This window comes from Ammospiza nelsoni, chromosome 16 (genome assembly GCF_027579445.1).
Source record: "Ammospiza nelsoni isolate bAmmNel1 chromosome 16, bAmmNel1.pri, whole genome shotgun sequence".
Taxonomy (NCBI): Eukaryota; Metazoa; Chordata; class Aves; order Passeriformes; family Passerellidae; genus Ammospiza; species Ammospiza nelsoni.
The window spans coordinates 11,519,068-11,541,725 of NC_080648.1; the positions used below are offsets into that span (position 1 = coordinate 11,519,068).

General features: G+C 50.2%; 2 protein-coding genes across 3 annotated transcripts; both read left to right on the forward strand.

Annotated features, from left to right (window-relative positions):
- Positions 1–1,078: 1,078 nt before the first annotated feature.
- Positions 1,079–3,727, forward strand: LOC132080503 (thymosin beta-4-like). The gene is made up of 3 exons (XM_059483704.1): positions 1,079–1,238; positions 2,127–2,234; positions 3,663–3,727. The coding sequence occupies exons 1-3, from the start codon at positions 1,118–1,120 to the stop codon at positions 3,698–3,700; spliced, it is 267 nt and encodes an 88-aa protein (XP_059339687.1). The 5' UTR covers positions 1,079–1,117; the 3' UTR covers positions 3,701–3,727.
- An 11,128-nt stretch (positions 3,728–14,855) lies between these two features.
- On the forward strand, positions 14,856–19,002 carry WNT8A (Wnt family member 8A). Of its 2 annotated transcripts, XM_059483739.1 has the most exons (7): positions 14,856–14,997; positions 15,444–15,622; positions 15,711–15,744; positions 15,955–16,093; positions 16,961–17,086; positions 17,184–17,326; positions 18,442–19,002. In XM_059483739.1, exons 1-7 carry the CDS (start codon positions 14,878–14,880, stop codon positions 19,000–19,002), a joined length of 1,302 nt encoding a protein of 433 aa, XP_059339722.1. In that variant the 5' UTR covers positions 14,856–14,877. The 2 variants fall into 2 exon arrangements, with proteins under 2 accessions (XP_059339722.1, XP_059339724.1); XM_059483741.1 differs by lacking the exon at positions 14,856–14,997 and having other exon boundaries at positions 15,411–15,622.
- The last annotated feature ends 3,656 nt before the right edge of the window (positions 19,003–22,658 follow it).

The window sequence follows — 22,658 nt, forward strand, 5'->3', positions numbered from 1 at the left end:
ACTCAGCTTTCTGTTTGTGACAACTGCTTGGAAATGCAGGATGGAAGCAAAGGAACTGAGCCCTGACATTAAATATGGTGCGCACACACACACCCAGTGATTTGGTGTGGTCAGTGCAGATGCAGAGATAACTGAGCCAGCCTGCACAAATCCCTTAGGCTGGGAAAAAACTTTAAGATCAAGTCCAACCACAAACCTGTTCATTGTTTTAGTTTAAACAAACATTGTAAGAAGAGATCCTTAAGACTCATTTAAGCACATTAAACCCATTTTCTCCATGCGCACGTGTCAAACTCAAACCCACTCCACCTAAGCCTGTGGTGCCAACAGAAAGATCCACAGATTTTCCAGGGGCTCTGAGTCAGCTGAGACATCTCTGTGCCTCTGAGCTCACTCAGCTGTCTTACAGTCAGTAGAGAAAACCAGCTACTCCTAGGGCACAATCAATTTTATCCCAACTTCATTCCCTTCCTTCTGACTGTCATGGAGTCTAGACAGGAATTTCAGGTGAGACACTGAAAGGTACACAAGAGGAAACCACACCAGTATCCAGGAGGATGCACACAGCCCTTCTCTCCCTGCTTCCTGAGCTGAGGCTGAGGGAGGCACCAGCAAGTGAATTAACAGCTACCAAACCAGGCACAAGCAGAAATTCACTGTGCATCCCTTTAGGACACATTCCTGGGTGTCACTGTGGTGCCTGGGCTGTGCTAATCTCAGACTTGGCCCTTGGTCATGGCAATCACACCAAGGCTGTGCTGCGAGCCCTCAGAGCCCCAGGCTTGTGCTTCTGCCAGCCTGGGCAGGGGGGCACGACATCCAGGAGTGTGGCTGAATGCACCTACATCCCCCCCTGAAAAAGCAATCTGGCAGCAGCAACCCCCACACCTCAACCTCACCCCAAACCTCAGCACCGGGAAATGGTGGGAAGGGAAACTTCAATATGATTGTCATGGTAAATGAAGAGAACAGAATAAAAGAAAAATCAAGATGTAATTTGGCAGTTTTCCATGTCAGTTTTCCCATCTCCCTCCCTCATGCACTTTCTACAGGAGCAATCTGTCCTTTCCCTGAACGCTGAGCAATCCCAGCACTAAACTAATCAATATTAATAGCGATGGGTTTGGGAGGGGGAGGAGGGGAAAGGAGAGGAGAGGAGAGGAGGGATTACCCTGACCTTTTTCAACTCACACTGCCTCAGACGGCCACCAAGCAGCTGAAGAGAGAGCAGCCAGACGGTAATGCCATGTGGTTTTAGTAGCTTTTCTTTTTTTTTTTTATTTTTTTCCTTGTGAATATTTACTCTGTTGTCTCAGTGCAGATAGCAATGAAATCTGATTTTCTGCAGGAAGGAAAAAATATAATTATATCAGCCATCTCCGGGCCAAGCCTTGCCTTGATGGGAAGCTCCACTGAAATAAGGGGAATAATGCCCAGGCTGGATTTTAACTTGAATTTCTTAATAAAAAGAGGAATTGGATTAGGGAAGTTTTGACAGGTGAAATGCTGGTGTGCTTTGTGGAATTCTCTTTATTATAATAGAGTATAATCAAAGCCATTGAGCTGTGACTGGGATATGGAGCAAGAGCAAACAAAGGGCTGGGGGAACCGGTCCTCTATTGTTATGTTCAAGTGTCCACAGCAGCTCAGGGCATGGATGTACTCAGTACAGGGGGCTCAGAATGAAAGACAAATCCTATTAATTAAAAGAAAATCATAATCTAAGCTCTTTGTTCCTGTTGGATTTGGGGTTTATTGTAGATTTTCCAGTTAGCAGCATTTCTTAAAATACAGGTTTATGTCAGGGGGCACTGTGGATTACTGGCAATTAATCATTGTCTCTTTTATTACCAGTTATTCTTGTTGCCATGTGCAAAATACAATTTTTAGAAATTGCATGTGTGAAATCTACAGAAAATTCTATTTATGTGTTTCTTCTTTTGCTCTAAAAGAGACAAGCCTCAGGGAAAGGTCCCAGATTGAGTGTTAGGTTTGTGGAGGTTTTTGAATAAATATTTTTATGGTATTTTAATATTTTTTCTCTTGAGGAGAAAATGCTTTGCAGATGGCTGGTATCACAGCACTAGCTAATGAAGCCATGGGTGTGTTTTCCCTTTCTTTGTCAGGACCCATCATGTCCGACAAACCAGATTTTGCAGAAATTGAAACATTTGACAAGACCAAGCTGAAGAAGACAGAAACCAGAGAGAAAAATCCACTGCCCACTAAAGAAAGTAAGTGCTTATGAGGCTATTTGAAGTACGAGTAGCAAGGACATAATCCATATTGCAGTTCATATGCAGAATGAATACTAATCACAGGATTACAGGCTCAAACTCATCCCTGACTTTAAGTGGGGATAATACTAAGACTCTATGCTGGGCTTCCAAGGATATCAGTAATTATAACCAGCAGTGCATTTTGTCTGAAAAACCCTTTCTGATGGGATTGCTCTTCCTTCTGCTGAAAGCAAGACCAGTGTTCCCACTGGGTGCTGGTAACAGGATCAGTCTGTTTGTAATGACCTTGTTCCCAGCCCCCCTGGAGACACAGGGGACCCTCTGCCCATCGCTGGCAGGCCAGGCAGCATCCCCAGGGGCTGCTGGGCTCTGGATTTAATGTTATCAGGCAGATGAGCTGCTGCCTCCCACTGGTACCTGCTGTCAGCCCTGGGCAGGAGACCTGCAGGCACCTTCTGTGGGAATAAGGCAGTGAGCAAACCCATCATCATCCTCATCTAACAGAAAATCTCCCTCAGAAAAGCACCCTGAGCTGTTCTCATGCAGGCTCTTCTCCCATTCCTGCTGTGCACAGGCAGCCAGGTGAGGCTGGGATTCATGTTCAGCTTCAGACATGAAAAGAGCATTTGGAGCAGGTTTTGGGAGCAGTTTCCTTCAGAAGAGAACTGCTAATCACTGTGGATGTGTGTGCTGATAGCCATGCACACACACAGTCTCAACATTAGATACCTGGTTTTTCCCTTGTTTTTCCCCTGTTTTATTATCCTTGCCAATGCTAAAGCTGTAAATACAAGAGGAGCTTTGCACACCATGACCTGCTCCCTTCTAGCTATGCAGATGTGGGAAGGAGTTGTCATTTTCAGGGTGATCCAAACAACCAATTATGGATTTAATTCTCTGGCTTTGAGTAGGACCCTAGAAATTGGTGTCCTGCAGAACCATTATCATTGAATCACAAAATGGTTTGGGTTGAAAGGACTTTAAAGATCATCTTGTTTCAACCCCATACCATGGGCAAGGACATCTCTCTAGATCAGGTCACTCCAAGCCCTCCAAGCTGGCCTAGAACGGGGATGTTCCAGGGATGGGGCAGCCACAGCTTCTCTGGGAAACCTGTGCCAGGGCCTCACCAGCCTCACAGGGAAGAATTTCTTTCTCACATCCAATCTAACCCTGCCCTCTGTCAGTGTGAAGCGATTCTCTGCTTTTCTGTCACTCCAGCCCCTTGTCCAAAGTCCCCCTCCATCTCTTTTGCAGCTCCTTTAAGTGCTAGAAGGGATTCTAAATTCTCCCCAGTGCCTTCTTTTCTTCAGGCTGTACACCCCAAAATTCCCTCAGTCTGTCTCTATAGGAAGGCAGAGTTTATTTTTCATAAACAGTAAAGTTTACTGATGGTGTTTTTGTTTCCTGTTTTTCTGCCAGCTATCGAACAGGAAAAGCAAAGTGAAAGTACAGCCTGAGCATAAAATTGAAGATGTGACTGCTGCTTCTTCAGTGGGGTTTTGGCTTCTGAGTTGGGTTGTTGTTTTATTTTATCCCTCCCACCCCATATTTGTTGCCCATTTATGTTAGGAAACATTTGTTCATTTAATGTTCCCTGGAGAAGTTTGTTTTGTGTTTGTTGAAGAATATACCATGTATTTGTACTCTTAAAATTTTAATTCCAAGTTCTGTATCAACCCCATTACTTAGCAAAAAAAGAGCAATTTGCATAGAAATTGTTTTCCTAAACCTCACAATAAACAGTTTCTTCTGACCAACTGTCTCTGAGCCTTGCAGAAATCAAGTTTACACTGCAACTCTTACCAACATCCTTCCTCCTTTGTTTGCATTTCCTCAGCAGACCAAGGGTTTGGGCAGGTTGGGAAGGGTCACCCCAGGCACTCTCAGGGCCCTTGGTGGAGCACAGCCCCTCTCCATCCCTGGATCCTCACCCCAGGCACTCTCAGGGCCCTTGGTGGAGCACAGCCCCTCTCCATCCCTGGATCCTCACCCCAGGCACTCTCAGGGCCCTTGGTGGAGCACAGCCCCTCTCCATCCCTGGATCCTGCAGAATCCCAGAGCCCCACATGGCACCAATCCACAGAAACCTCCTGGGTGCCCTCACAGCAGCCTGGAGACTTCACCCCCATCCCCTGTGGCACTCAAGGTGTTTCATGGGAGCCCTGAGGGACAAACTGGGGGTGCCAGGAGCTTTGAAAGCCCCAGCCTGGCAGCAGGCATGGGGAAGCCACTGGCCTGCTTCAGTCTTGCCCAGCAGTAGATTAGAAGTTCCAGAGACAGGTACCCACTTACAGATTCCATGCCAAATTGATGGTTGGGCTGAGGACATATTCAAATTAACATTCCAGATGAAGAAAAGGCCTGCAGCACCCTTTCCACAGCTTTTTTGTCTCTCTAACTTGCAAAGATCCAGTCAGCCTTGTGATAACTGCAGCACAAACACAGCCTTTGGCCCATCTCATACCAAGCAATACAAGAATGAGGGAAGGTGGAAGGAAGAAAGAAAATTAAGTATTGCATTAATTTTTAGGGATGAAAGGAAGATCTTTAGCAGCACAGGGGTGTAAGACACAAACTTTCAAAGCAAGAAAGGACTCCCTACATCTTCATTACTGGTGGAGCAATAACATCCTCACTGGTCTGCAGAGGACTAGGCAAAAATAGACTGGTACCAGCTCGGGGGACTCTCAATTACATGGGATCACATTATCTCTGGAATTAATTTGCAATCATATTAGAAAAACAAATGCTTACTCTGGGCAGATAAACTGCTGTCCCTGGAGCTTCAGTTTGATCCTACTTGTGCTGTGAAGTGAGAGCAGCTCTGTGTACTTCAGCAGGGTTAGTCTGGGCTTGGACCTGCATGGGGTGAGGCAGAGAGCAGCCTGCAGGCTTCAGGAAACAAAGGGGAATGGTTGGGATGATGGCCAGAAAGCTCTTGTTTGCCTAAGGGCTGTTTGACACCTGACATTGAATGTGGATAGTCAGAATTGCAATTAAAATAGCAGTGGATCCACAAGACTGTGATCTCTGGTGACAACAGAAAGTAACCAGAGGTGACCAGGAGACCAAAGGAAAACACAGGGCAAGAGGAGCACTGATTTCTGTCAGAGCTTTGCTAATGTGGTGCTGCTCAAAGGGATGAGATTGCTGTTTCAATCCATGTTCATCAGTTCAACACTGATGATGTTTTCTTTTCATGATGAAGGGTTGTTTTCACATCCTCATTTGAGGACCCCTTGGCATCTGACTCAAAGGGGTATTTATTTTCAGGTCAGCTGGATTTGCTAATGCTGATTTTTGTGTAAAAGGTAAGGAATGCTAGAGGTCCAGCAACAAAGTAAACACTCATCTTTTCTTTGTAACTCATGGCCTCCCCTCACTCTGCACACTCCAGGGTCAAGGAGTCTCTGACATTATTCAAATACTTGCTTTGATGATGGCTCCTTCATGGAGGAAGCATTTAGAGATAGCACTTAGAGCAACACCACCTATGGAAATCTGTAGGGTTCCTACTGTTCAACCAGATTTCATTCAGCCTGTTCCTCTCCCCAGGATGGTTTTGGAGCTCTGTATTGCACTCAGCAGAGAGGCCACAGATGAGAGTTTATCCTTGGTTTTGTCTCACGTGATGATCTCCCTCCACCTCTACCAGTTCAGAGCATCTGCCAACTCACTCAGCAAAGACACTGTAAATCACCAAAAACTTCTTTGGCACCACTGAAACAGGGGCTGGTCTCTGTGCCAACAAGTTCTCCCAAAAATCAAAGGCCTGGGCTGTGTTCTTAGCCTGCACTTCTTGGGCAGAAGGGAAGGGAGGTCTGGCCAAAGCAAGAACACAACAGAGATATTCAGATATTCTCCTCTTGTGTTTGCAAGACACAAAGGATTGGCAGCACAGCTCAGGTTTGCCCAAGCACTTGGCTCAGGGCTGCTCCTGATGCTGCTGCAGGGCTCAGTCTCCCTCCATGGAGCCTGCTCCCAGTTTAGCTGTTTAAATTTAAATTGAAATTACCTGAAATGGTAAAACCAGCATCTCAGTGCTTTTATCCACACATCTCACCCCACTGAATAGACTGAGAAGAACTTTAGTCACATTCCCCACCCCAGGATCTGACTACAAAGGCTGCAAACACCTGCTCACCTGGAAAAACCCCTCAAGGTTAAAGGGCAGATCTTCCCAGCTTTCCCCACCTGCCCCAGGTGGAGCATGGCTTTATGGCAGGGCTGGGGAGTGCTGCTTTCATAATCAGCAGCTCAGAGAGGCTCAGAGTTACAAACACAGAGCTGCAGTACTCTGGTTTGAGGAACATCCCTCTCTGCTGCTGGGGGACACCATTTCAACCCAGGAACTGCATCAGGAGATTAAAGTTTGTCAAGAGCAGGGACAGGTTTGGCTCCCTGTTATCTTAAGAGCATTAAAGGCCTTATCTGTGGGGCAAGCTGGGGACACCAACCAGGCAACTGCTCATTACTTCAGGCTGAGAGAGGGAATTTTCATCCTTCCAGGCATTACACAAGGAAATATTTGTTGCTGCCATTGAGAGGGAGCTACGAGCAGAGCCAAGCTAAGCTAAACCAAAGCAAACACCTTACCCACACCTAGGAAACACCTTCTGGGTGTTAACCTGACCTTCACTCCCTGGAAGAGCATCTTCCAGCTCAAGGCTCCCCAACAGTCACCCAGCTGAGGAACTGAGGCCCTTTCCCAGCCTCCATGGTGATGGAGACAAGCTCATCAATAAACAGAGCCAGCTCCAGGTGGGAAACTTAAATATTTCTGCCAAGTAGCAGCAGCCCCTTGCTGTTATGTAAAGGTACAGGAACAAGGTGTTACCTTGCAACTCCTCCAAAGGAAAAATACCTCCCATGCTAATGCAGTTACAGCAAGAAAAATCATTAAATGCAGCTGAACATTATATGCAGATAAACACCCACCTTCTTGGCATCACCATGAAGGCAGTTTTGCCCCCTGGATGCCAGGGATAGGGCCAGGCCTCTCAGGATCCTGGCCAAGCCCACCTGCCCCTGTGAGTCACCTCTAATTGCTGTGCACAGTTGCAGCAAGCCCTGGCTCGGCAGAGAGATCTGCATTCCTGTCGTTGTTACACCAAAGTGAGTTGATTTAATAAATCTCATTAGGCAGGCATTTGATAGCAGTGAAAGCCAGGGAGAACAAGCCCAGAGCCTGGTTCTCCTAGGCAAAGGGCATTTGTGTGTTCCCCCACAGCTGGAGCCTGGTGAAGGCCCTGCAGGCCCTGCCAGCCCCAGCTCAGGTACCATGGCCGAGTCTCAAAGCACATGTCGGGTTTTTTCAAATATATTTGGGTGTTCTCTCTTATTTGGGTAATTAGCCCCAAATGTGACTGCTGAGACATGCCACAGCTCCACAGTGACAAGGGCAGTGGGTTTTGGCCAGTGTTTTGCTACCACAACAAAAGCTGGGATGCCTGTGCAAGGCCAAGGCTGGAAAAGTCTTTGGAAAACGCCTCTGTGTGTTTGTTCTGCCCTAAGAGCTGCTCCTGATGCAGCAGAGACCTCTCCTGCTGGGAGAGATCAGGGAAAGAAACCAGGGAGAGATGTGAGCAAAGGAAGATCTGCAAAAGCTCTGTGGGATCAGGAGTGAAGCACAGCACGTGGGAAGGAGGTCAGGGCTGGGAGTGCAGCCAGGGAGGTGCCCACGGCAGCAGAAACCCCAGGCAGAAGAAGCCAGGGTGGTTCTCATGCCTCTGCCTGGCTCACCCCTTGTTTTCCCAAAAACACAGGGTGAAAACAATAGTCTTTTGAAAAGCACAAACCTTCTGGTGCCAAGCTGGGGGAGCCTCCCACACTGTGCAAGGGCAAACAAAGGCTCTGTGTCCTCCTGGAGCCCTGGCACGGGCAGCAGCCCTGGCCTCACCACCTGTTCCCAGCCCACCCAGGGCCCCGAGGTGTGTCCAGCAGCACAGCCTGCAGGGCTGGGACTGAGAGCAGCCTGGGCTGGGTGGCAGCCCGTGTGCTGGGGTGTTCCTCCAGCCCAACACTGCTCACACTGACAGCAGGGAAAGCTCTGCCTCCATCTCCTGTGCCCGGCTCCGCGTGCTGCTGCCTTGCCAGCAGAGCTGGCTCGGTGAGGAACAGTTGCTGGGGAAGGTTGGTGCACATCTTGTAAGCTGTGCTGACAACAGCTCTTGACAACTCCTACCATCAACTGCAGATCTCCCAGTGCTTCGTGTTTGCTTCAAGGCCCGGGGCCAGAATTCATTCAGTCTTTGGGGAATCGGGAAGGGAGGAAGAGGAGGGGGGAGCAAAAGAGGATTCTAGCTGCTCTGGTCAAAGGGACACCTGAAAATGAGGTCTCTTAAGGCTCCAGCAGTATGCACTGAACAAAATAATGAGAATTTAAAAAAAAAAATCAGGAATTTTAAGCTGATCTCACAAATTCAGAAGCCAACTCAGTATCAAAATTTTTGATTTGGTGAAGTTGTAACAAGGGAGGAAAAAAATTGTGTGTGACTCCAAGTGGGTGTTGTCAAACAGCATCTTGTTTGGGGAAAATAATCCTCCTTGGTCTGCTTTGTTTTCTCATGATGCTGGAAATAATTCTTCTCCTCAGAGAGAAGAATAGGGGTTTTATTTTTCTATCTAATCACGGGAGCTACCTCAGGTCACGCCTGACCACAGCTGGTCCCCCCATCCTTGCTGGCACAGGGAGGAGTCACCACCACAAAGAGTTAAAGAAACAAGTGTGCAGGTCCAAAATCACACATTTCATTTAGCAATGAAGAAATCAGGCATGAGGAGCCTTGGCTGAAGGTGTGTGCCTGTGGGGCTGAGCCCGAGGGCAGCGATGGAGGCAGCAGGCTGTGCCACCCCGTGTGCCCCGGGCACTGCGGGCTGGGGACACTCTGCAGGCTGGGCCACCCCGTGTGCCCCGGGCACTGCCAGCGGGCACAGTGGGCTGGGGACGGGCTGGGGACGGTGTGCGGTGCGGGGATGTCCCACAGGGGGGAGCCTTGTCACCAGCCTCCGGGGACACTGCCGGGGACACTGCGGGGACACTGTGGGGACATTGCCGGGACGTTGCGGGGACACTGCTGGGACATTGCCGGGACATTGTGGGGACACTGCTGGGACACTGCCGGGACATTGTGGGGACATTGAGGGGACACTGCTGGGACATTGCAGGGGCATTGCAGGGACACTGCTGGGACGCTGCGGGGACATTGCCATCTCCAGTGTCCCCTCTGGTGCCGGCTGGGTTGATCCCGGTGCTGGGGCTCCGTTTCCACCCCCCAGAGTTTACAATGCAAAGCCAAGCACGTTCATCCTCGCAGGGCAGGGCAGAGATCCCTCCAGAGCCACCACGGCTCACTGTTCAGAGCAGATCTGGGATTTACCAGAATAAGATGAAGGAAATCTGTCTCCAAAGGGTGTCATTCACCCCATGGAGTGTCCTAGCAGTTCTCTGTGCCTGGAGGATGCTGATGGGATGGAGCCCTGAGCCTGATCCTCACCTTAGGCATTCCCATTGGATCAACTTTAAACTGAACAGCAAAGGCCTCAAACCGGTTTAGGAAAACCAGAGACCTTGCAAAGAGCTGTCATCCCACTCTGACCTCAGGCAACACCAGAGCTGTCTGCTCCTGCCTCAGAGATGGAGAAATTCAAGGCACTGCCAGAGTGATAGAAGTGAGGTATGGACATGGCATCAGTGCCCAGCTGCACTGAGAAATGGAAATACAGAGCCCAGCCCAGCTCTCCATTTCCTAGACAGGCAAAACAAGAGGGGTTTCCTTAGGGGAAGCACAGCAAAGTGCCAGAGCCCAGGTGGGCACCAGGGGGAACAAACCCCACAGCAGCTCAGGCTCCCCACTGCCTTCGTGGGCAAAGCTGCTGCCAGAAGCAACCTTTCTCCTCACTTTGTTTTTCCCAGAAAAACTCAAAGAATTTCTTAAGTTGCTCTCAGCCCAGATTCCTCCAGAGGAAGCCACAGCTTTCTTCACTTGGAATCACCTCTGTCCAAAGAAACAAAGGCAAGTTTAAAGAAAATATTCATGGCTCAAATCACCATTTTCTTCTGTGAGTTTCAAAACCTCCCACACTGAGTGTGCCAGACAGAGCCAGCAGCAACACCCATATCATCCAACTCAGAATTTCAGATCTTTGGGCTTGATCTGTGACATGAAATGGTTGGGGGACAGGAGGGATGACAGAGCCTGAGCTACAAATGGGCAATACAAGGACTCATGCTGGGAAAGGATGGGGAGCTCCACATGAGCCAGCTTGTAATCAGTTAATTTAACTTGAGTTTGGCTAGGAATAATTAAGAAGGATGTGATAATTTTCCTCTGTATCAAGTGCCCAATCTCTTCCTGGACAGGCTTTCACCTGGGAGGTGACACCTTGCCAGGACACAGATCTGGTCCCTGCATGCATGCCCGGGCAGTAACCTATCAGCTGCACTGATTCTGTTTGCATGACACTTCCTTTAAAGAGGGAGAGAAAAACAAAACACTTGTGCCTGCTTTATAAGGCTGCTGTGTAAACAGCCCTGTGGGTTTTGGGGGACACACCTAAAGGAGGCAGGTGAGGTGAGGCTGATGAGGTCATGGGGCAGCCAGGTGCTCTCAGAGCTTCCCCCAGAGATGGGCACTGCTGCTGGCAGGGTGAAATCCCCCTGCAGCCACTGTCCACAGCCTGCTGGGCTGGAGAGGTCCTGACCCATTTCACAGCCCTTCCTCCCCGCTGCACTCACCCACCTCCTTCCTGACACATGGTGAGCCCACAGCAAATTAAATCTACATCTTGAGCCCCTTGCTCTGCCTCTTGTTGATGGAATAAGTTTCCCCATCTCTATTTTCTCATTTCTAGCCTAAACACATCATCTTGTACACACAGATCCAAGAATTCTGCAATGTTCTGAGGCCTTTTCTACAACCCCATTCAGGACATTCCCACATCACCTTGACAGCCCTTGCTGGGAAGGATCTATGTCCCTGGCCAGTTTGTGTCTGGAAAGATCAGAATTTGGTTCCAACCTCAATTTTTTTCCTTGCTAGAACCAAAAGACACAACCTGGGGCTTCCTGTGGTGCTGACTTCTATCCCAGGATGAGTTTCCTTCAGTGGAAGAGGCTCTTACCTCGGACTTGATTTTTTGTGGCCTCACTAATGAAGTTCACTGCTCACCCCATCACAATGCCCGAGGCTGTGCTGGAAACCAGGGTGAAAATTAAGACAGAAAAACTGGGTGCATTGGTACAGCTGAGGGCACAAAGTGCTGCTGAGAGACAGCAAATCCTCGGGATGATTATTTTCACTGGGAAAGCACACCCTAAGCCAGCTCTGTTGGGTGGTTTAATCTTGTTTTCAGTAAATATTGGGCTGCTTCTGTGTGCCAAAACAGGCATGAGGAGGACCAAGTCTGTGGGGTAGGTGTGGCACAATACCTGATTCCAGTTACATCTCCATCCCCAATTACTATTCATTAATTAAAACAAATTCATTATACAGGCAAAACTCCCCCCGGCACTGCCAGGTCCAGGGCTTGGGTCCTGCCTCTGTTTGCTGCTGCTGGGAGCTGCAGCAGCCCACGGGGACTGTGCAGCAGGCAGAACAATGGGGACATATTTTCCCCAACACAGGAAGTCTGAGAAGATTAAAAATAAAAATTCCTAGAAGAGCTGGGTGTGCAGGAGGGCTGCCCCACAGCTGCAGGGCTCTGGGTTGTGCAGCACAGGGCCACATCCCCTTTGCTGTGTACAGACCGAGGGGCTTGGGGGGCTTCCCGGGGTGAGCAGTGTGAGAGAGCACCATAAAACATCCTGCACCTCACCAGAGAGGGGGTGATTTCTAATTACCCAGGTGGGTTTCTATTGTGAGGAGGGCAGCAATGCAGGATTTGACGCCAGGGCTCTGAATGTGTCACCTGCCAGGGGCAATTTAGCAAGTGGCCTGTGCTTTATTCTCCTGCTGTCCACAGCCACGGGGCAGCACAAGCCAGGGACCTGCCACCCTGATAAACTGATTTACATCATGTCTGCCTTCCCTGAAAACCCACATTGTGGTGTGAAAGGGTTTTGTGGGTGTCTGGGGCTGTATATGCTATTGTTATCTTTTTAATTAGGGGAGATACCAAAATGCTTTAGTATTTTGACGATCCCATGAAAGGCACTGCCTGTTTGGTTACATAGCACAAAAATAAGAAACATTTCATCAGTTAAGCCGAGGGGCTCCAGCTGACACTCAAGACACTGCTTTGCAGGCAGCCTGTCCCTCAGCATCACTGGGTGCAGGGTCTGGTGCTGCCTCCATGCTGGGCAGCTCATGAGGCTGCCCAGAACCACTGGCAGTGCACATTCTTCACAACAAGGTAAATTCAACAGAATTTGCCTTCCAGGCTTTTTTTCCCCATCCAGAACCAAGCCAAAAGCAGTCTCTAGGCAGTGGGAAAATCAAAGGGAAACCAGCTTCAGCAGCATTTCTCAGATGGCCCACAGGGGGTGGGTCACCATGGGGTGACCAGTGGGCTGTTCCCATGGGTGATGGGGGAGCACCCAACCCTGCAGCCTCCAGAGCCACATGTGCCCAGTGACTTACAGAGCAAAGTACCAAAATCAGCTTCTAAACAGCTCTGCCCAGTTCACTGATTCACCCCAAGATCTCCAGACCACCTGTTCCTGTGCCTCAGTTTACCCAGCTGCAAATATTTAATCCCTTCTACTGCAAGGACATCGCACAAAGTGGTCTGTAAGTGCAAATTTATTAACACAGCAAGACTCAGGTCTGCTTTTGCCTAAGGTGGAAGAGTCAAGCAGAAATAGAATTTGGATCAGTGCACTCCTTGCTGGGCACCCTGCAGAAGTGCTGCCTGCCAGGCCTGAGCAGTTCCTGTGGAAAAACCTGGAGCAGCGTGGGGAGGCTTGTCCCAGCACGCTGCTCTGTTTGCTGACAACTAGTGCAAGTGACAACGTTATGAGTGACTTTTGGGATGGCTGTGACTTTAATTAGAAAGGACATTTTTAATAGGCTGGGCAGAGAGCTGTGTGGTCCTGCCAGCGGCTGCTCACGCCCAGGGACGCTGTTATTCCTCTGGCATGTGATAGCAGTATCATGTGTGAACTGACAGAGCAGACATGCCAACATTTTTTTTTTAGCTGCACAAGCTGTCTCAGACAAGGAAAAAGCCCATCTAAATGGCCTCAGGGGCAGCCAGACACAACCCCCCAGAATTACCTGTGTGCATGCAGAAAATGCACGCAGATTTCCAAGCCATATGCATGGCCTGTAATCAATGAGCTCCCCTGATACATGGGAAACACTTCATTCCCAGTAATTGTCCTTTGACAGCTCCAACAAGTAGGATCTGTTTGGGATGGTAATGATTAAAATGCTGACTCACAGAGGGTTTTCCATGCTGATGGGACTGCACCAGCTTTGTGCTCACTTGGAAGGTATTTTGCATCCCTGCTTTTTAACCAATCTGCAATTTTAATCCTCTGGTTACAAAGGGGTTGTTTGTGGCTTTGCCCAGCTGACTCCAGGTTTCCCTTGTGCAGAGTCTGGAGGGAGAGGGCTCTCTCCTCTCTCACTGAGGGGCAGCAGGACAGGGAGAATCCCTGTGCTTGCTGCAGCCAGGAGCAGAGAGAGCTGCTCTGTCTGCAGGCAGGGGAGAGAGCAGTGACAGGTCTCCAGCAGCAGGAGCTGAGCCCACAGACCGGCTTCAGACACCAGGTGTGAGGTGTCAAACCCCAGGGCAGGTTGCTGGCTCTGCAGTGCTCTTGAGCATTTCATGGCAGGACAGAAAACTACTTCTCAAAGGTATTGAGGTACATCCCCCTGCCTGGCCATTGCACTGCTGGTTGTGGCCACTTGCCTGGGTGTGAAAATGGGATTTATCCCAGTGTGTCCCCTTCTGCTCGTGGGACAGCTCCCCACTGCATTTCCAGTGCAGACCCATTCCCCTGAACCTCACTTTGCTGCCTTTCATCAGTCCCCTTGCAGCAGCACCGATTAACTCAGGGTACCCCAGGGTCAGTCAGGAATCTGAGAGCAGGAGGAGAAAGGCAGCACCTCTGCCTGCCATGGGGCCAGAGAGTCATCGTGGGCAGATGCTGTGCCCGTGTGGCACAGTGGGACAGTGACAGGTAGAGCCAGGGGGCTGATTGTCACTGCTGGCACAGCACAGCACTGCTTTGGGGTCAAGCACCACACTGCCCCTGGAGCAGCCAGGATCCCTGCCCAGGGTGAGCCAGCAGGACCATTCACCCACCGCAAAACAGACCAAGAAGTTTCCATAAACACCATCCCCCCATTTCTCATCAGCTGCGTCACATCTCCTCACAACCCTTTACCATACTGGCTGTAACTACCAAAAGGTTTTTTGGGTTTCCTCTGATAAGGATTTTCCTTTCCCAAGCCCAGCTGATGGCTCAGCTGCAGCAGAGGCCCCTCACTCTGCTCAGGCTATGGGCAGCTCCTGCCTGGAGCAGCAGCAGCAGCTGTGCCTGTGCTGCAGCAGCCTTCACCCAAAGGAAATTGCCAGCCCCAGAAAACTGCTCCCCTAATTACAGCCTTGGATCATGGAGAAAACCACATAAATGATTCACACAGTGTTCCCAAGCTGCAGCCCTGTAAATGAGAGAGATTTCCAAATGCTACCGAGCCACGCTCGCTGGTATCAGGATGGAGATGCAGAAACTTTCATCATAAAGAGGAGAGAAGGAAAATTCCTGCCCTCAAACGCATCTCTGCAAACCAAGGAGGCCTGGGAGGTCCATCCCCTATAGATCTTTACAGAAGGGTTGTTAAAACTCCTCGGGGAATTCTCATAGGAGGGAGCAGGGGAACTATAGAAATGCATCTGCTTGTTATTTCAGAGGGACGTGGGGATGGAGCCTCTGCTGGCGAGCAGGAGATGAAAAGGAGAAGGCAAGAGGACTCGGGGCCAGCAGAAAGGGATGGCTGGTGGCGGGGAAGAGAGTTAAAAGTGTCCCATTGTTAGGGAAGTTTGCTCTCCTTCAGACCATCCCTCTCCCAGGGACACCCGCCGCCTTTTGAAGTGCAACCTGAGGCGGTTCCTTGTCACCCATTGGAGCGGGAGCTTTTTTATCACATTAAGTCATTGGGTAGCAAATGAATGGGGGGTTTTGACTATTCACAACTTCACCTTATAAATATCAGGGTTGGAGGTTCCTGCAGCTTTGCTCCATCCCCATAGCTCACCTTGGGAAGGAGTGGAGGGAGGTGGCCCTGCTTGTGCAGAGACCTGCGGTGTGGAGAGCTACGGAGCAGCCAAAGGGATCCAACCCCACTCCTTGTGACAGCCATGAAGAGAAGCACCCTCCTCATCCTCTCCATCACAGGGGTCTACAGCGCCGTTCTCCACTCAGCAGCATGGTAGGGTCCAACTTGGTGGAAGGGACATTTTTTTAGAGATGCTCTTCAGCCTGTGGTAAGGTGATTTATTTTATTTTCTCTTTTTCAGGTCTGTGAATAACTTTCTGATGACAGGACCTAAGGTAATTAACACATGGACTGTCAGGAATTTAAATGGAGTGATTTTGTATTGCAAATGGGAAATAGTGCTTTCCAAGGAACCAGACTTCCCAGAGCATATCGGCTCAAGTCCTGCCAAGTACAGAGGGAAAAGACTCACAACGTGCTTATGTCTGTTCTCACTGATAAACGCTAAATCAGTGTGGATTTTAACCCGCTGTTTCCCGTGCCAGGCGTACCTGACGTTCTCCAGCAGCGTGGCGGCTGGGGCACACAGCGGCATGGAGGAGTGCAAGTTCCAGTTCGGCTGGGAGCGCTGGAACTGCCCCGAGAGCGCCCTGCAGCTCTCCACGCACAACCGGCTCCGCAGCGGTGAGTGCGCGCACCTGCGCCCGCTCCGCCCGGTGCGCGGGGCGGGCGGGATGGAAAAGGGCCTTCCTGCCCCAAAATCACCGCTGGTTTCCGTTAGCTGTATTAACCGGGGTCATAGACAGCACTAACATTTTCCTAGGGATCCCAGGCTCAGTGTTTCCCTGCTCCATGTGTCTGCTCCTGCCCCTTTGTGTGCAGCATCTCGGGGAGTGCAGTGCAAGAGACACCCGAGCTTCCAGTGGGGAGAAGTGCAGGAGAGGCAAAGGGAGAAACCAGAGATGTGCACTACGAAACTGCCTTCATGAGGAAGCTGTGGATATATTTCAATATAATTTATTTCAATGGGCAGAAGTCTCCTTTCACCCAGAGCAGCAACTCTATCTGAATGTCTTCAGAAAGCCAAAGGACTACACTAGGAGTGTGAGTGCAGACAGCTGTTAGCACAGGTTCAAAGGATCAATGACCATTTTCTCTAGCAGGCAAGATCAAAGCACAACATACCCCCAGGCAGGGAAGGACAGGGATGAACCAAGTGCCAGGTGAAAAGAGAATTAACTCACCTTGGCCACAGCAGGACCATGGCATTTCCTTAAAATCCTACCCCTGGCAAGAAGTTTCATCCCCTGTATGGACACCTGCATAATATGACAGCAAATTGCTGTACCCTGTGATGGTGAAGCCTGAAAAGATCCAGTGTTGAGCATTTCATTTCTGTAGCACCTTTCCTTTTGCACAGAGCATGTGGGTATTTTCTTCTTGCACCTTTGCAGCACAGGAGATCTTCATTCCTGATAATCCGGGATTGATGTCTATATTTGCATGTGACAGCTTTTGCATGTGACAGCTTTCTTCCCTGCTCTCCCCCAGCTACCCGGGAAACCTCCTTTGTGCACGCCATCAGCTCGGCCGGGGTCATGTACACCCTGACCAGGAACTGCAGCCTGGGGGACTTCGACAGCTGCGGCTGCGACGACTCCCGGAACGGCCGCGTGGGTGAGTGACCACCCAGGACAGACTGACCCGTTCCTCTGTCCATACACAGGGCATAATTTGGGGCAGGTCAGTTCATAATCCTGTGTCTGTGCTGCAGGTGGCCGAGGCTGGGTCTGGGGAGGGTGCAGTGACAACGTGGAGTTTGGGGAGAAGGTCTCCAAGCTCTTTGTGGATGCCTTGGAAACGGGACACGACACCCGCGCGCTGATTAACCTGCACAACAATGAGGTTGGGAGACTTGTAAGTAATAATAATAATAGTAATAATAATGATGTCTATATTGAAAACAAAATCTAGGCTGTTCAGGTGCCCATTTTCAAGCCCCTGTGAAAATCCAGGCCCGGTAGTGGTTGCATGGGGGAAAAAACACAGCCAGGATCTGGCCTTGAACCTCAACTCAAGGAATCACAGTAAGAGCTGTTCCCCCTTCCAGCTTCTGCAGCTGTGTAATGCAGTTAACTGCTGGCACACACCACTTATTCAGAAATGCATGGGATTTGTACTCCCCTCTAGGCTTGTCTGGTCTGTAAAACAAAGCCAGAAGCACCTTCCTTACTTTCTTGCAATATGCATTTCTGAGCTCTTTGGCTGGGCAGCCAGGTGTGAGCTGGCCCTGCTCACAAGCCAGCCAGACTCGCCCCCACTCCTGCCTGGGCCATGGAAGCTCTCAGCATCTTCCCTTGTCTGTAAAAACAAGGATGACAACACTTAACATACCTATCTCATAGGGTGTGTCAAGGCTTAATCTCACATAGATACCAGTGATTGGGACCTTATAAATACCAGAGGGAGATAGGCAGATAATATCTGTGAAGTGCTTGGCCTGGAGGAGATGCAGAGAGGTTGGCTATGATTATTCCAAAGGAGTTTCACACATTTTGAATGAAACCTCTGAAAGGGACATGGGTTGATGCTGGTGAGTGGCGTGAGAAGGGCATGACCTGACAAAGGCACTTTTTTCTTGGCCTGGATTCTCCTGGAAGGGCTGAGGACAATAGCTTGTGCCCACTTAGCCCTGGGACAGATGTTTTCCTGGAACTAAGAGCAAAAGGTACAAGGGTTGATCTTTGCTGTTTATAGCTTAGTTTTCATTATTATTTCATCTTTCCCTTACAGTACGTAGTCTCTATCGCACCAATGGTGTCTTTTCTATCGCCTATACTGGGACTAGTAAATGCTTTAGTTGGGTATGGGGAGGAGCTTTGTTATTCCAGGTCATGGAATTCCAGGTCAGCTCTTGGAAGGATCTGAAGTCATGCCAAGAACCAGACACTTTATCTGCAGTGTCCCCACATTATAAGTGCTGTAGAGCCTGATTTTGAGATTCCCTAATTTCTTCACCTCATCCCCCCAAGGCGGTGAAAGACACCATGAAGAGAGCCTGCAAGTGCCACGGGGTGTCGGGCAGCTGCAGCATCCAGACCTGCTGGCTGCAGCTGGCCGAGTTCCGCGAGGTGGGCAACCTGCTGAAGCTCAAGTACGACCAAGCGCAGAAGCTGGAGATGGACAAGCGGCGCCTGAGGGCCGGCAACAGCGCCGAGAGCCGCGGCGCCACGGCCGAGACCTTCCACCACATCCACGCCACCCAGCTCGTGTTCCTGGAGGACTCCCCCGACTACTGCACCAGGAACGCCAGCCTGGGCCACCAGGGCACGGAGGGCCGCGAGTGCCTGCAGAGCGGCAGGAACCTGTCGCAGTGGGAGAAGCGCAGCTGCCGGCGGCTCTGCACCGAGTGCGGGCTGCGCGTGGAGGAGCGCAGGACCGAGGTGGTGTCCAGCTGCAACTGCAAGTTCCACTGGTGCTGCACCGTGCGCTGCGAGCAGTGCCGGACCATGGTGGCCAAGCACTTCTGCACCCGCCGCGACCCCGCCGCGCCCAACCACAGCCGGCAGAGGAGCAGGGCCCACAGGAGATAGGGGAGGCTCTCTGGGGTCCTCATGTTGGGGTCCAGAGGGTTGGGCGTGCACCCTGTGAGCTGCTGGGGTCTCCTGTGGATGGAGGGAGCTCAAGGTGCGGGCATTGAGGGTCCATCTTGCTTCCATGTGTTTTCCTCAATGTTTACCAGTAGCTTCTCTCTTCTCGGGAGTCACTTTATCTGTGTGTTGGACACAGGGAGGAATTTCATGGTTTATGTGGGTTCAACCCCTCGTGCCCTTGCCAGTGGTCTGCCAATGGAGCAGTGGGACTCCAGCCCCCAGCCAGAGGTGGGAATGGGAGCTGTGGCAGGTCCAGCCAGGTGATCCCATCCCTGCAGCCTCAGGTCCCTGCTCTTGGTGCACAGCAGCTGCTTGGCAGCATCTCTGGAGGAAAACTTATGCACTTTGTGATGTGAGAGGAGGTTTAACAGTGTCGTGGTGTGCGTTACGACAGCTGCAGCCTTTTGAGGGCTTTGGAAAGTTTACAGTCAGTGTTTACATATTTCCCTCCCCACCTTTTTTTTCTCCTCCTTTTTGAATTTTGTACTCTGGCACAAGAAGCCTTGCTCCAAATAGACAATAGCTTCATGTATTTGTACTGGATAAAATTAAGCATTTTACACTTCCTATATATTTTTTTTAATTAACAGATAAGAATTCAGAATTCTTTATGCCTAATGTTGTTTATTAATAAATTGCATTATTGCTTAGCACAATCTGTTTTGACTATATTTTTTAAAGTATCCTTTAAGAGTTAGATTTTGGACTGTATTTTGCAATAAACCACAATGAAAATAATTGGCTTTTTCCTTTCTGGCTTCCTAGCAGTATGATTTTAGGTGCAAGATTGTCCCTTTCTGTGTAAAACCCAGCACTTCCAGGAATTTCCTCATCATTAATCCAATGAGGGCAGTGAGTTCAGTGGCTGGGTCTCAGTGAGTTGGCTCCAGCCTCCAGTCCCCGGAGGGTTGGCTTTAGTACCTATCGCCGTAATCTCGCCCTCTCCAAGCGCTGAGTATGCAGACACAGCCCGGCTAAAGCTGACTCTGAAGCTCCCAAATTCTCTTTAATTCGCCTCGCCCCGACATCCCCCAGACAAAGCGAGGCTGCCCCGCTTTGATGTGGAAAGCGCCAGCAGCGGCGCTCAGCGCGGATTTCTCGGAGGCACGAGAGGAACCCTTTGAACTGGGGCAGGAGAGAAACCTCGGGGACACTTGTGAATGTGTCTCATGGTTCCCTGCTGGTTCCCTGCTGGTTCCCTGCGGCTCGGGGTGCCGGCAGCCCGGGGAGGGCAGCAGGGACAGCGCTGGTGCTGCTGTCCCATCCCAGAGCATCTCCTGCTCCTGGGATCCGAGCTGCCCCGGGCTGTGCCATCACCCACACCCAGGATGGCACAGCAAGGGTGCTCCGCCAAGCTTGCTCTCCAGCCAGGGGAGGAGGAGGAGGAGAGACAAGTGTAAAAATGCCCCCACAGCTCTGCCAGCACGCCGCACCCACGCTGCAAATGCTCCGGTGCTGTTTTATCCAGGGCTCCCTATGGCTCCCTGTGTAAACACAGCCTGGGCACACACCAGAGCCAGAGCAGGGAGCTCAGCCTGCAGAACACACATTTGGGAGGCACAGCTGACTCCCATGCAGTTATTTTATAGAAAGTGGGGTTTATTAAAGCCCCCATCAATTAGAGGGGCTATGCTGCCTTCAGGGTGGCTATTTCTAGTAACTCACCCTACCAAACCAAAATACCCCAAGATTTTTGCACAGTGTTGCCACAACAGCAGTAGCAAGCCCCAAAAATTTAGGCTGAACTGGGAGTGATAAAAACAGACAAGCAAAGCTGCTTTCCTGCATCTCGAGCACTGGTTGACTTGTCTGCACTAATATTACCCCCAGGGTCTCTTTTTGTATTGGTTTGGACTGTGCTCCAGAGCCCCAGCACCTGCAGGCACAGGGTGCCACCAAAATCCCACAAAATGAGGATATACAGAGCACAGGACAGTCCCTGTTGTGCTCCCAGAGGAGGGAAACTATTTCACCAGGATAACTCCCAAGCACACAAAAACCTTCCTGCTGTATAGCAGCAGCAGGTTAATGAAGCACACAGGAAAATCCTGGGAGATGAGGGCTCCCAGAGAGCAAGAATAGGCAGGACATGCTGTGTGACATCCTACCCATTTCTCTGCAGCACCTTTTCAAACTGACATGAACACAGAAAATTAGAAGGAACAGGTTTGTAGGTGGCAACAGCACCAGACCAGACCTCTGTCCCACAAAGGCTCCATCCCAGGGAGATGGGGCTGGAGAGGGAAGCAGAGATGCCACTGCTGAGACCAATCCTTTCCCACTGAGCCCTCCCATTCCCACCAACTCAGCATCCATATCCACCCCATTGTGCTTAAATGCTGGAGATGAACTGTCCTTCCTTAAATTTGTCATCAAAGCCGTTTATATTTCTGGTTCCCAGACTCTCTGAGGCCCCGAGCAAATCACCCCAAAAGCCAGAGACCAAATGCAAACTGAAGCAAACTCAAGAGAAAGTTACACACCATCCCATGGCACAGATTTCACAGATTTCCTCTCTCTTTTTGTACCTTGCAGAGACAATACCAAGACTGAACAAATACAAAAATCAACTCTATGGCTTAGAGTGGCACCTTGCCAGAGATATTACAGTCCTGGAGAAGCTGAAGCTTCCTTATCCTCCTCCTTGTTGCTTGGATACAACAGCCATCAATTCTCACTACATTCACTACAAAACAATAGAAATTCAGGATCATCTTAATCCATCACAGCACTGTCAGGGAGCCCTGACACCCCTGCCTGCTGCTGTGCTTTCTGTAATAACCCTCACAAATGCCATGGGGCACAGGGGAACAAACTGAGGATGCCACAGGACTGAGCTCATCATTTCACTTGTGATTTTACCTGGGCAGATTTTTTACCCCGGCAGAGCAGCTTCTAAAGCAAACAGGAGCACACACAGTCACTGCTGTGTGTCCTGTCACTGCTGCCCTGTGAAGGCTCCTTGAAGAGCTTTTGCAGGGCCTGGTGATGCCTTCAAACCTGCACAGGTTTGTTTATCATCACACAAGTCAGCTCCAATCTGACTGATCCGAATCCCTGTAACTCACTGCACACCTGGAGGAAGGGCTGGAGGAAGGGATGGAGGAAGGGATGGAGGAAGAGCTGGGCTGGCTCTCTAAGGGCTTGAGGAGGAACCTGACACTGTCCCACAGTAATGGTATTGTAACAGCTTTGATCCTAATTACAATGAAAAGCCAAAAGTTCTAATCTGGGCTGGGTGCTGCATGAACTCAAAGCAAAATCTTGCTGCCTGTCCCTTGAGAGTGACAGCACTGCTTCTGCCCTGGAGCAGGGGCACTTTAGGCAGGGCTGTGGGGACACTTGGATGGTTCTGGGGCAGCATCTTCATGTTTGACCAGCTACTGACATAGACAGAGCATCCTCTGGGGTGAGAAATCTGTGGAATCAGCTCAGCATCACCACTGCCCTTCTGGAGGTTTGACACCCGAGTTCCCCCAGTGTATTTGTGCCTTTGTTGTGGGAGAGGGATGCTTTACCATCCATTTCTAGTGAGAAAGAGAAACATACTTCAAATGATGAAATAATACATTCCAGCTATAGCATCAGCACAGAGT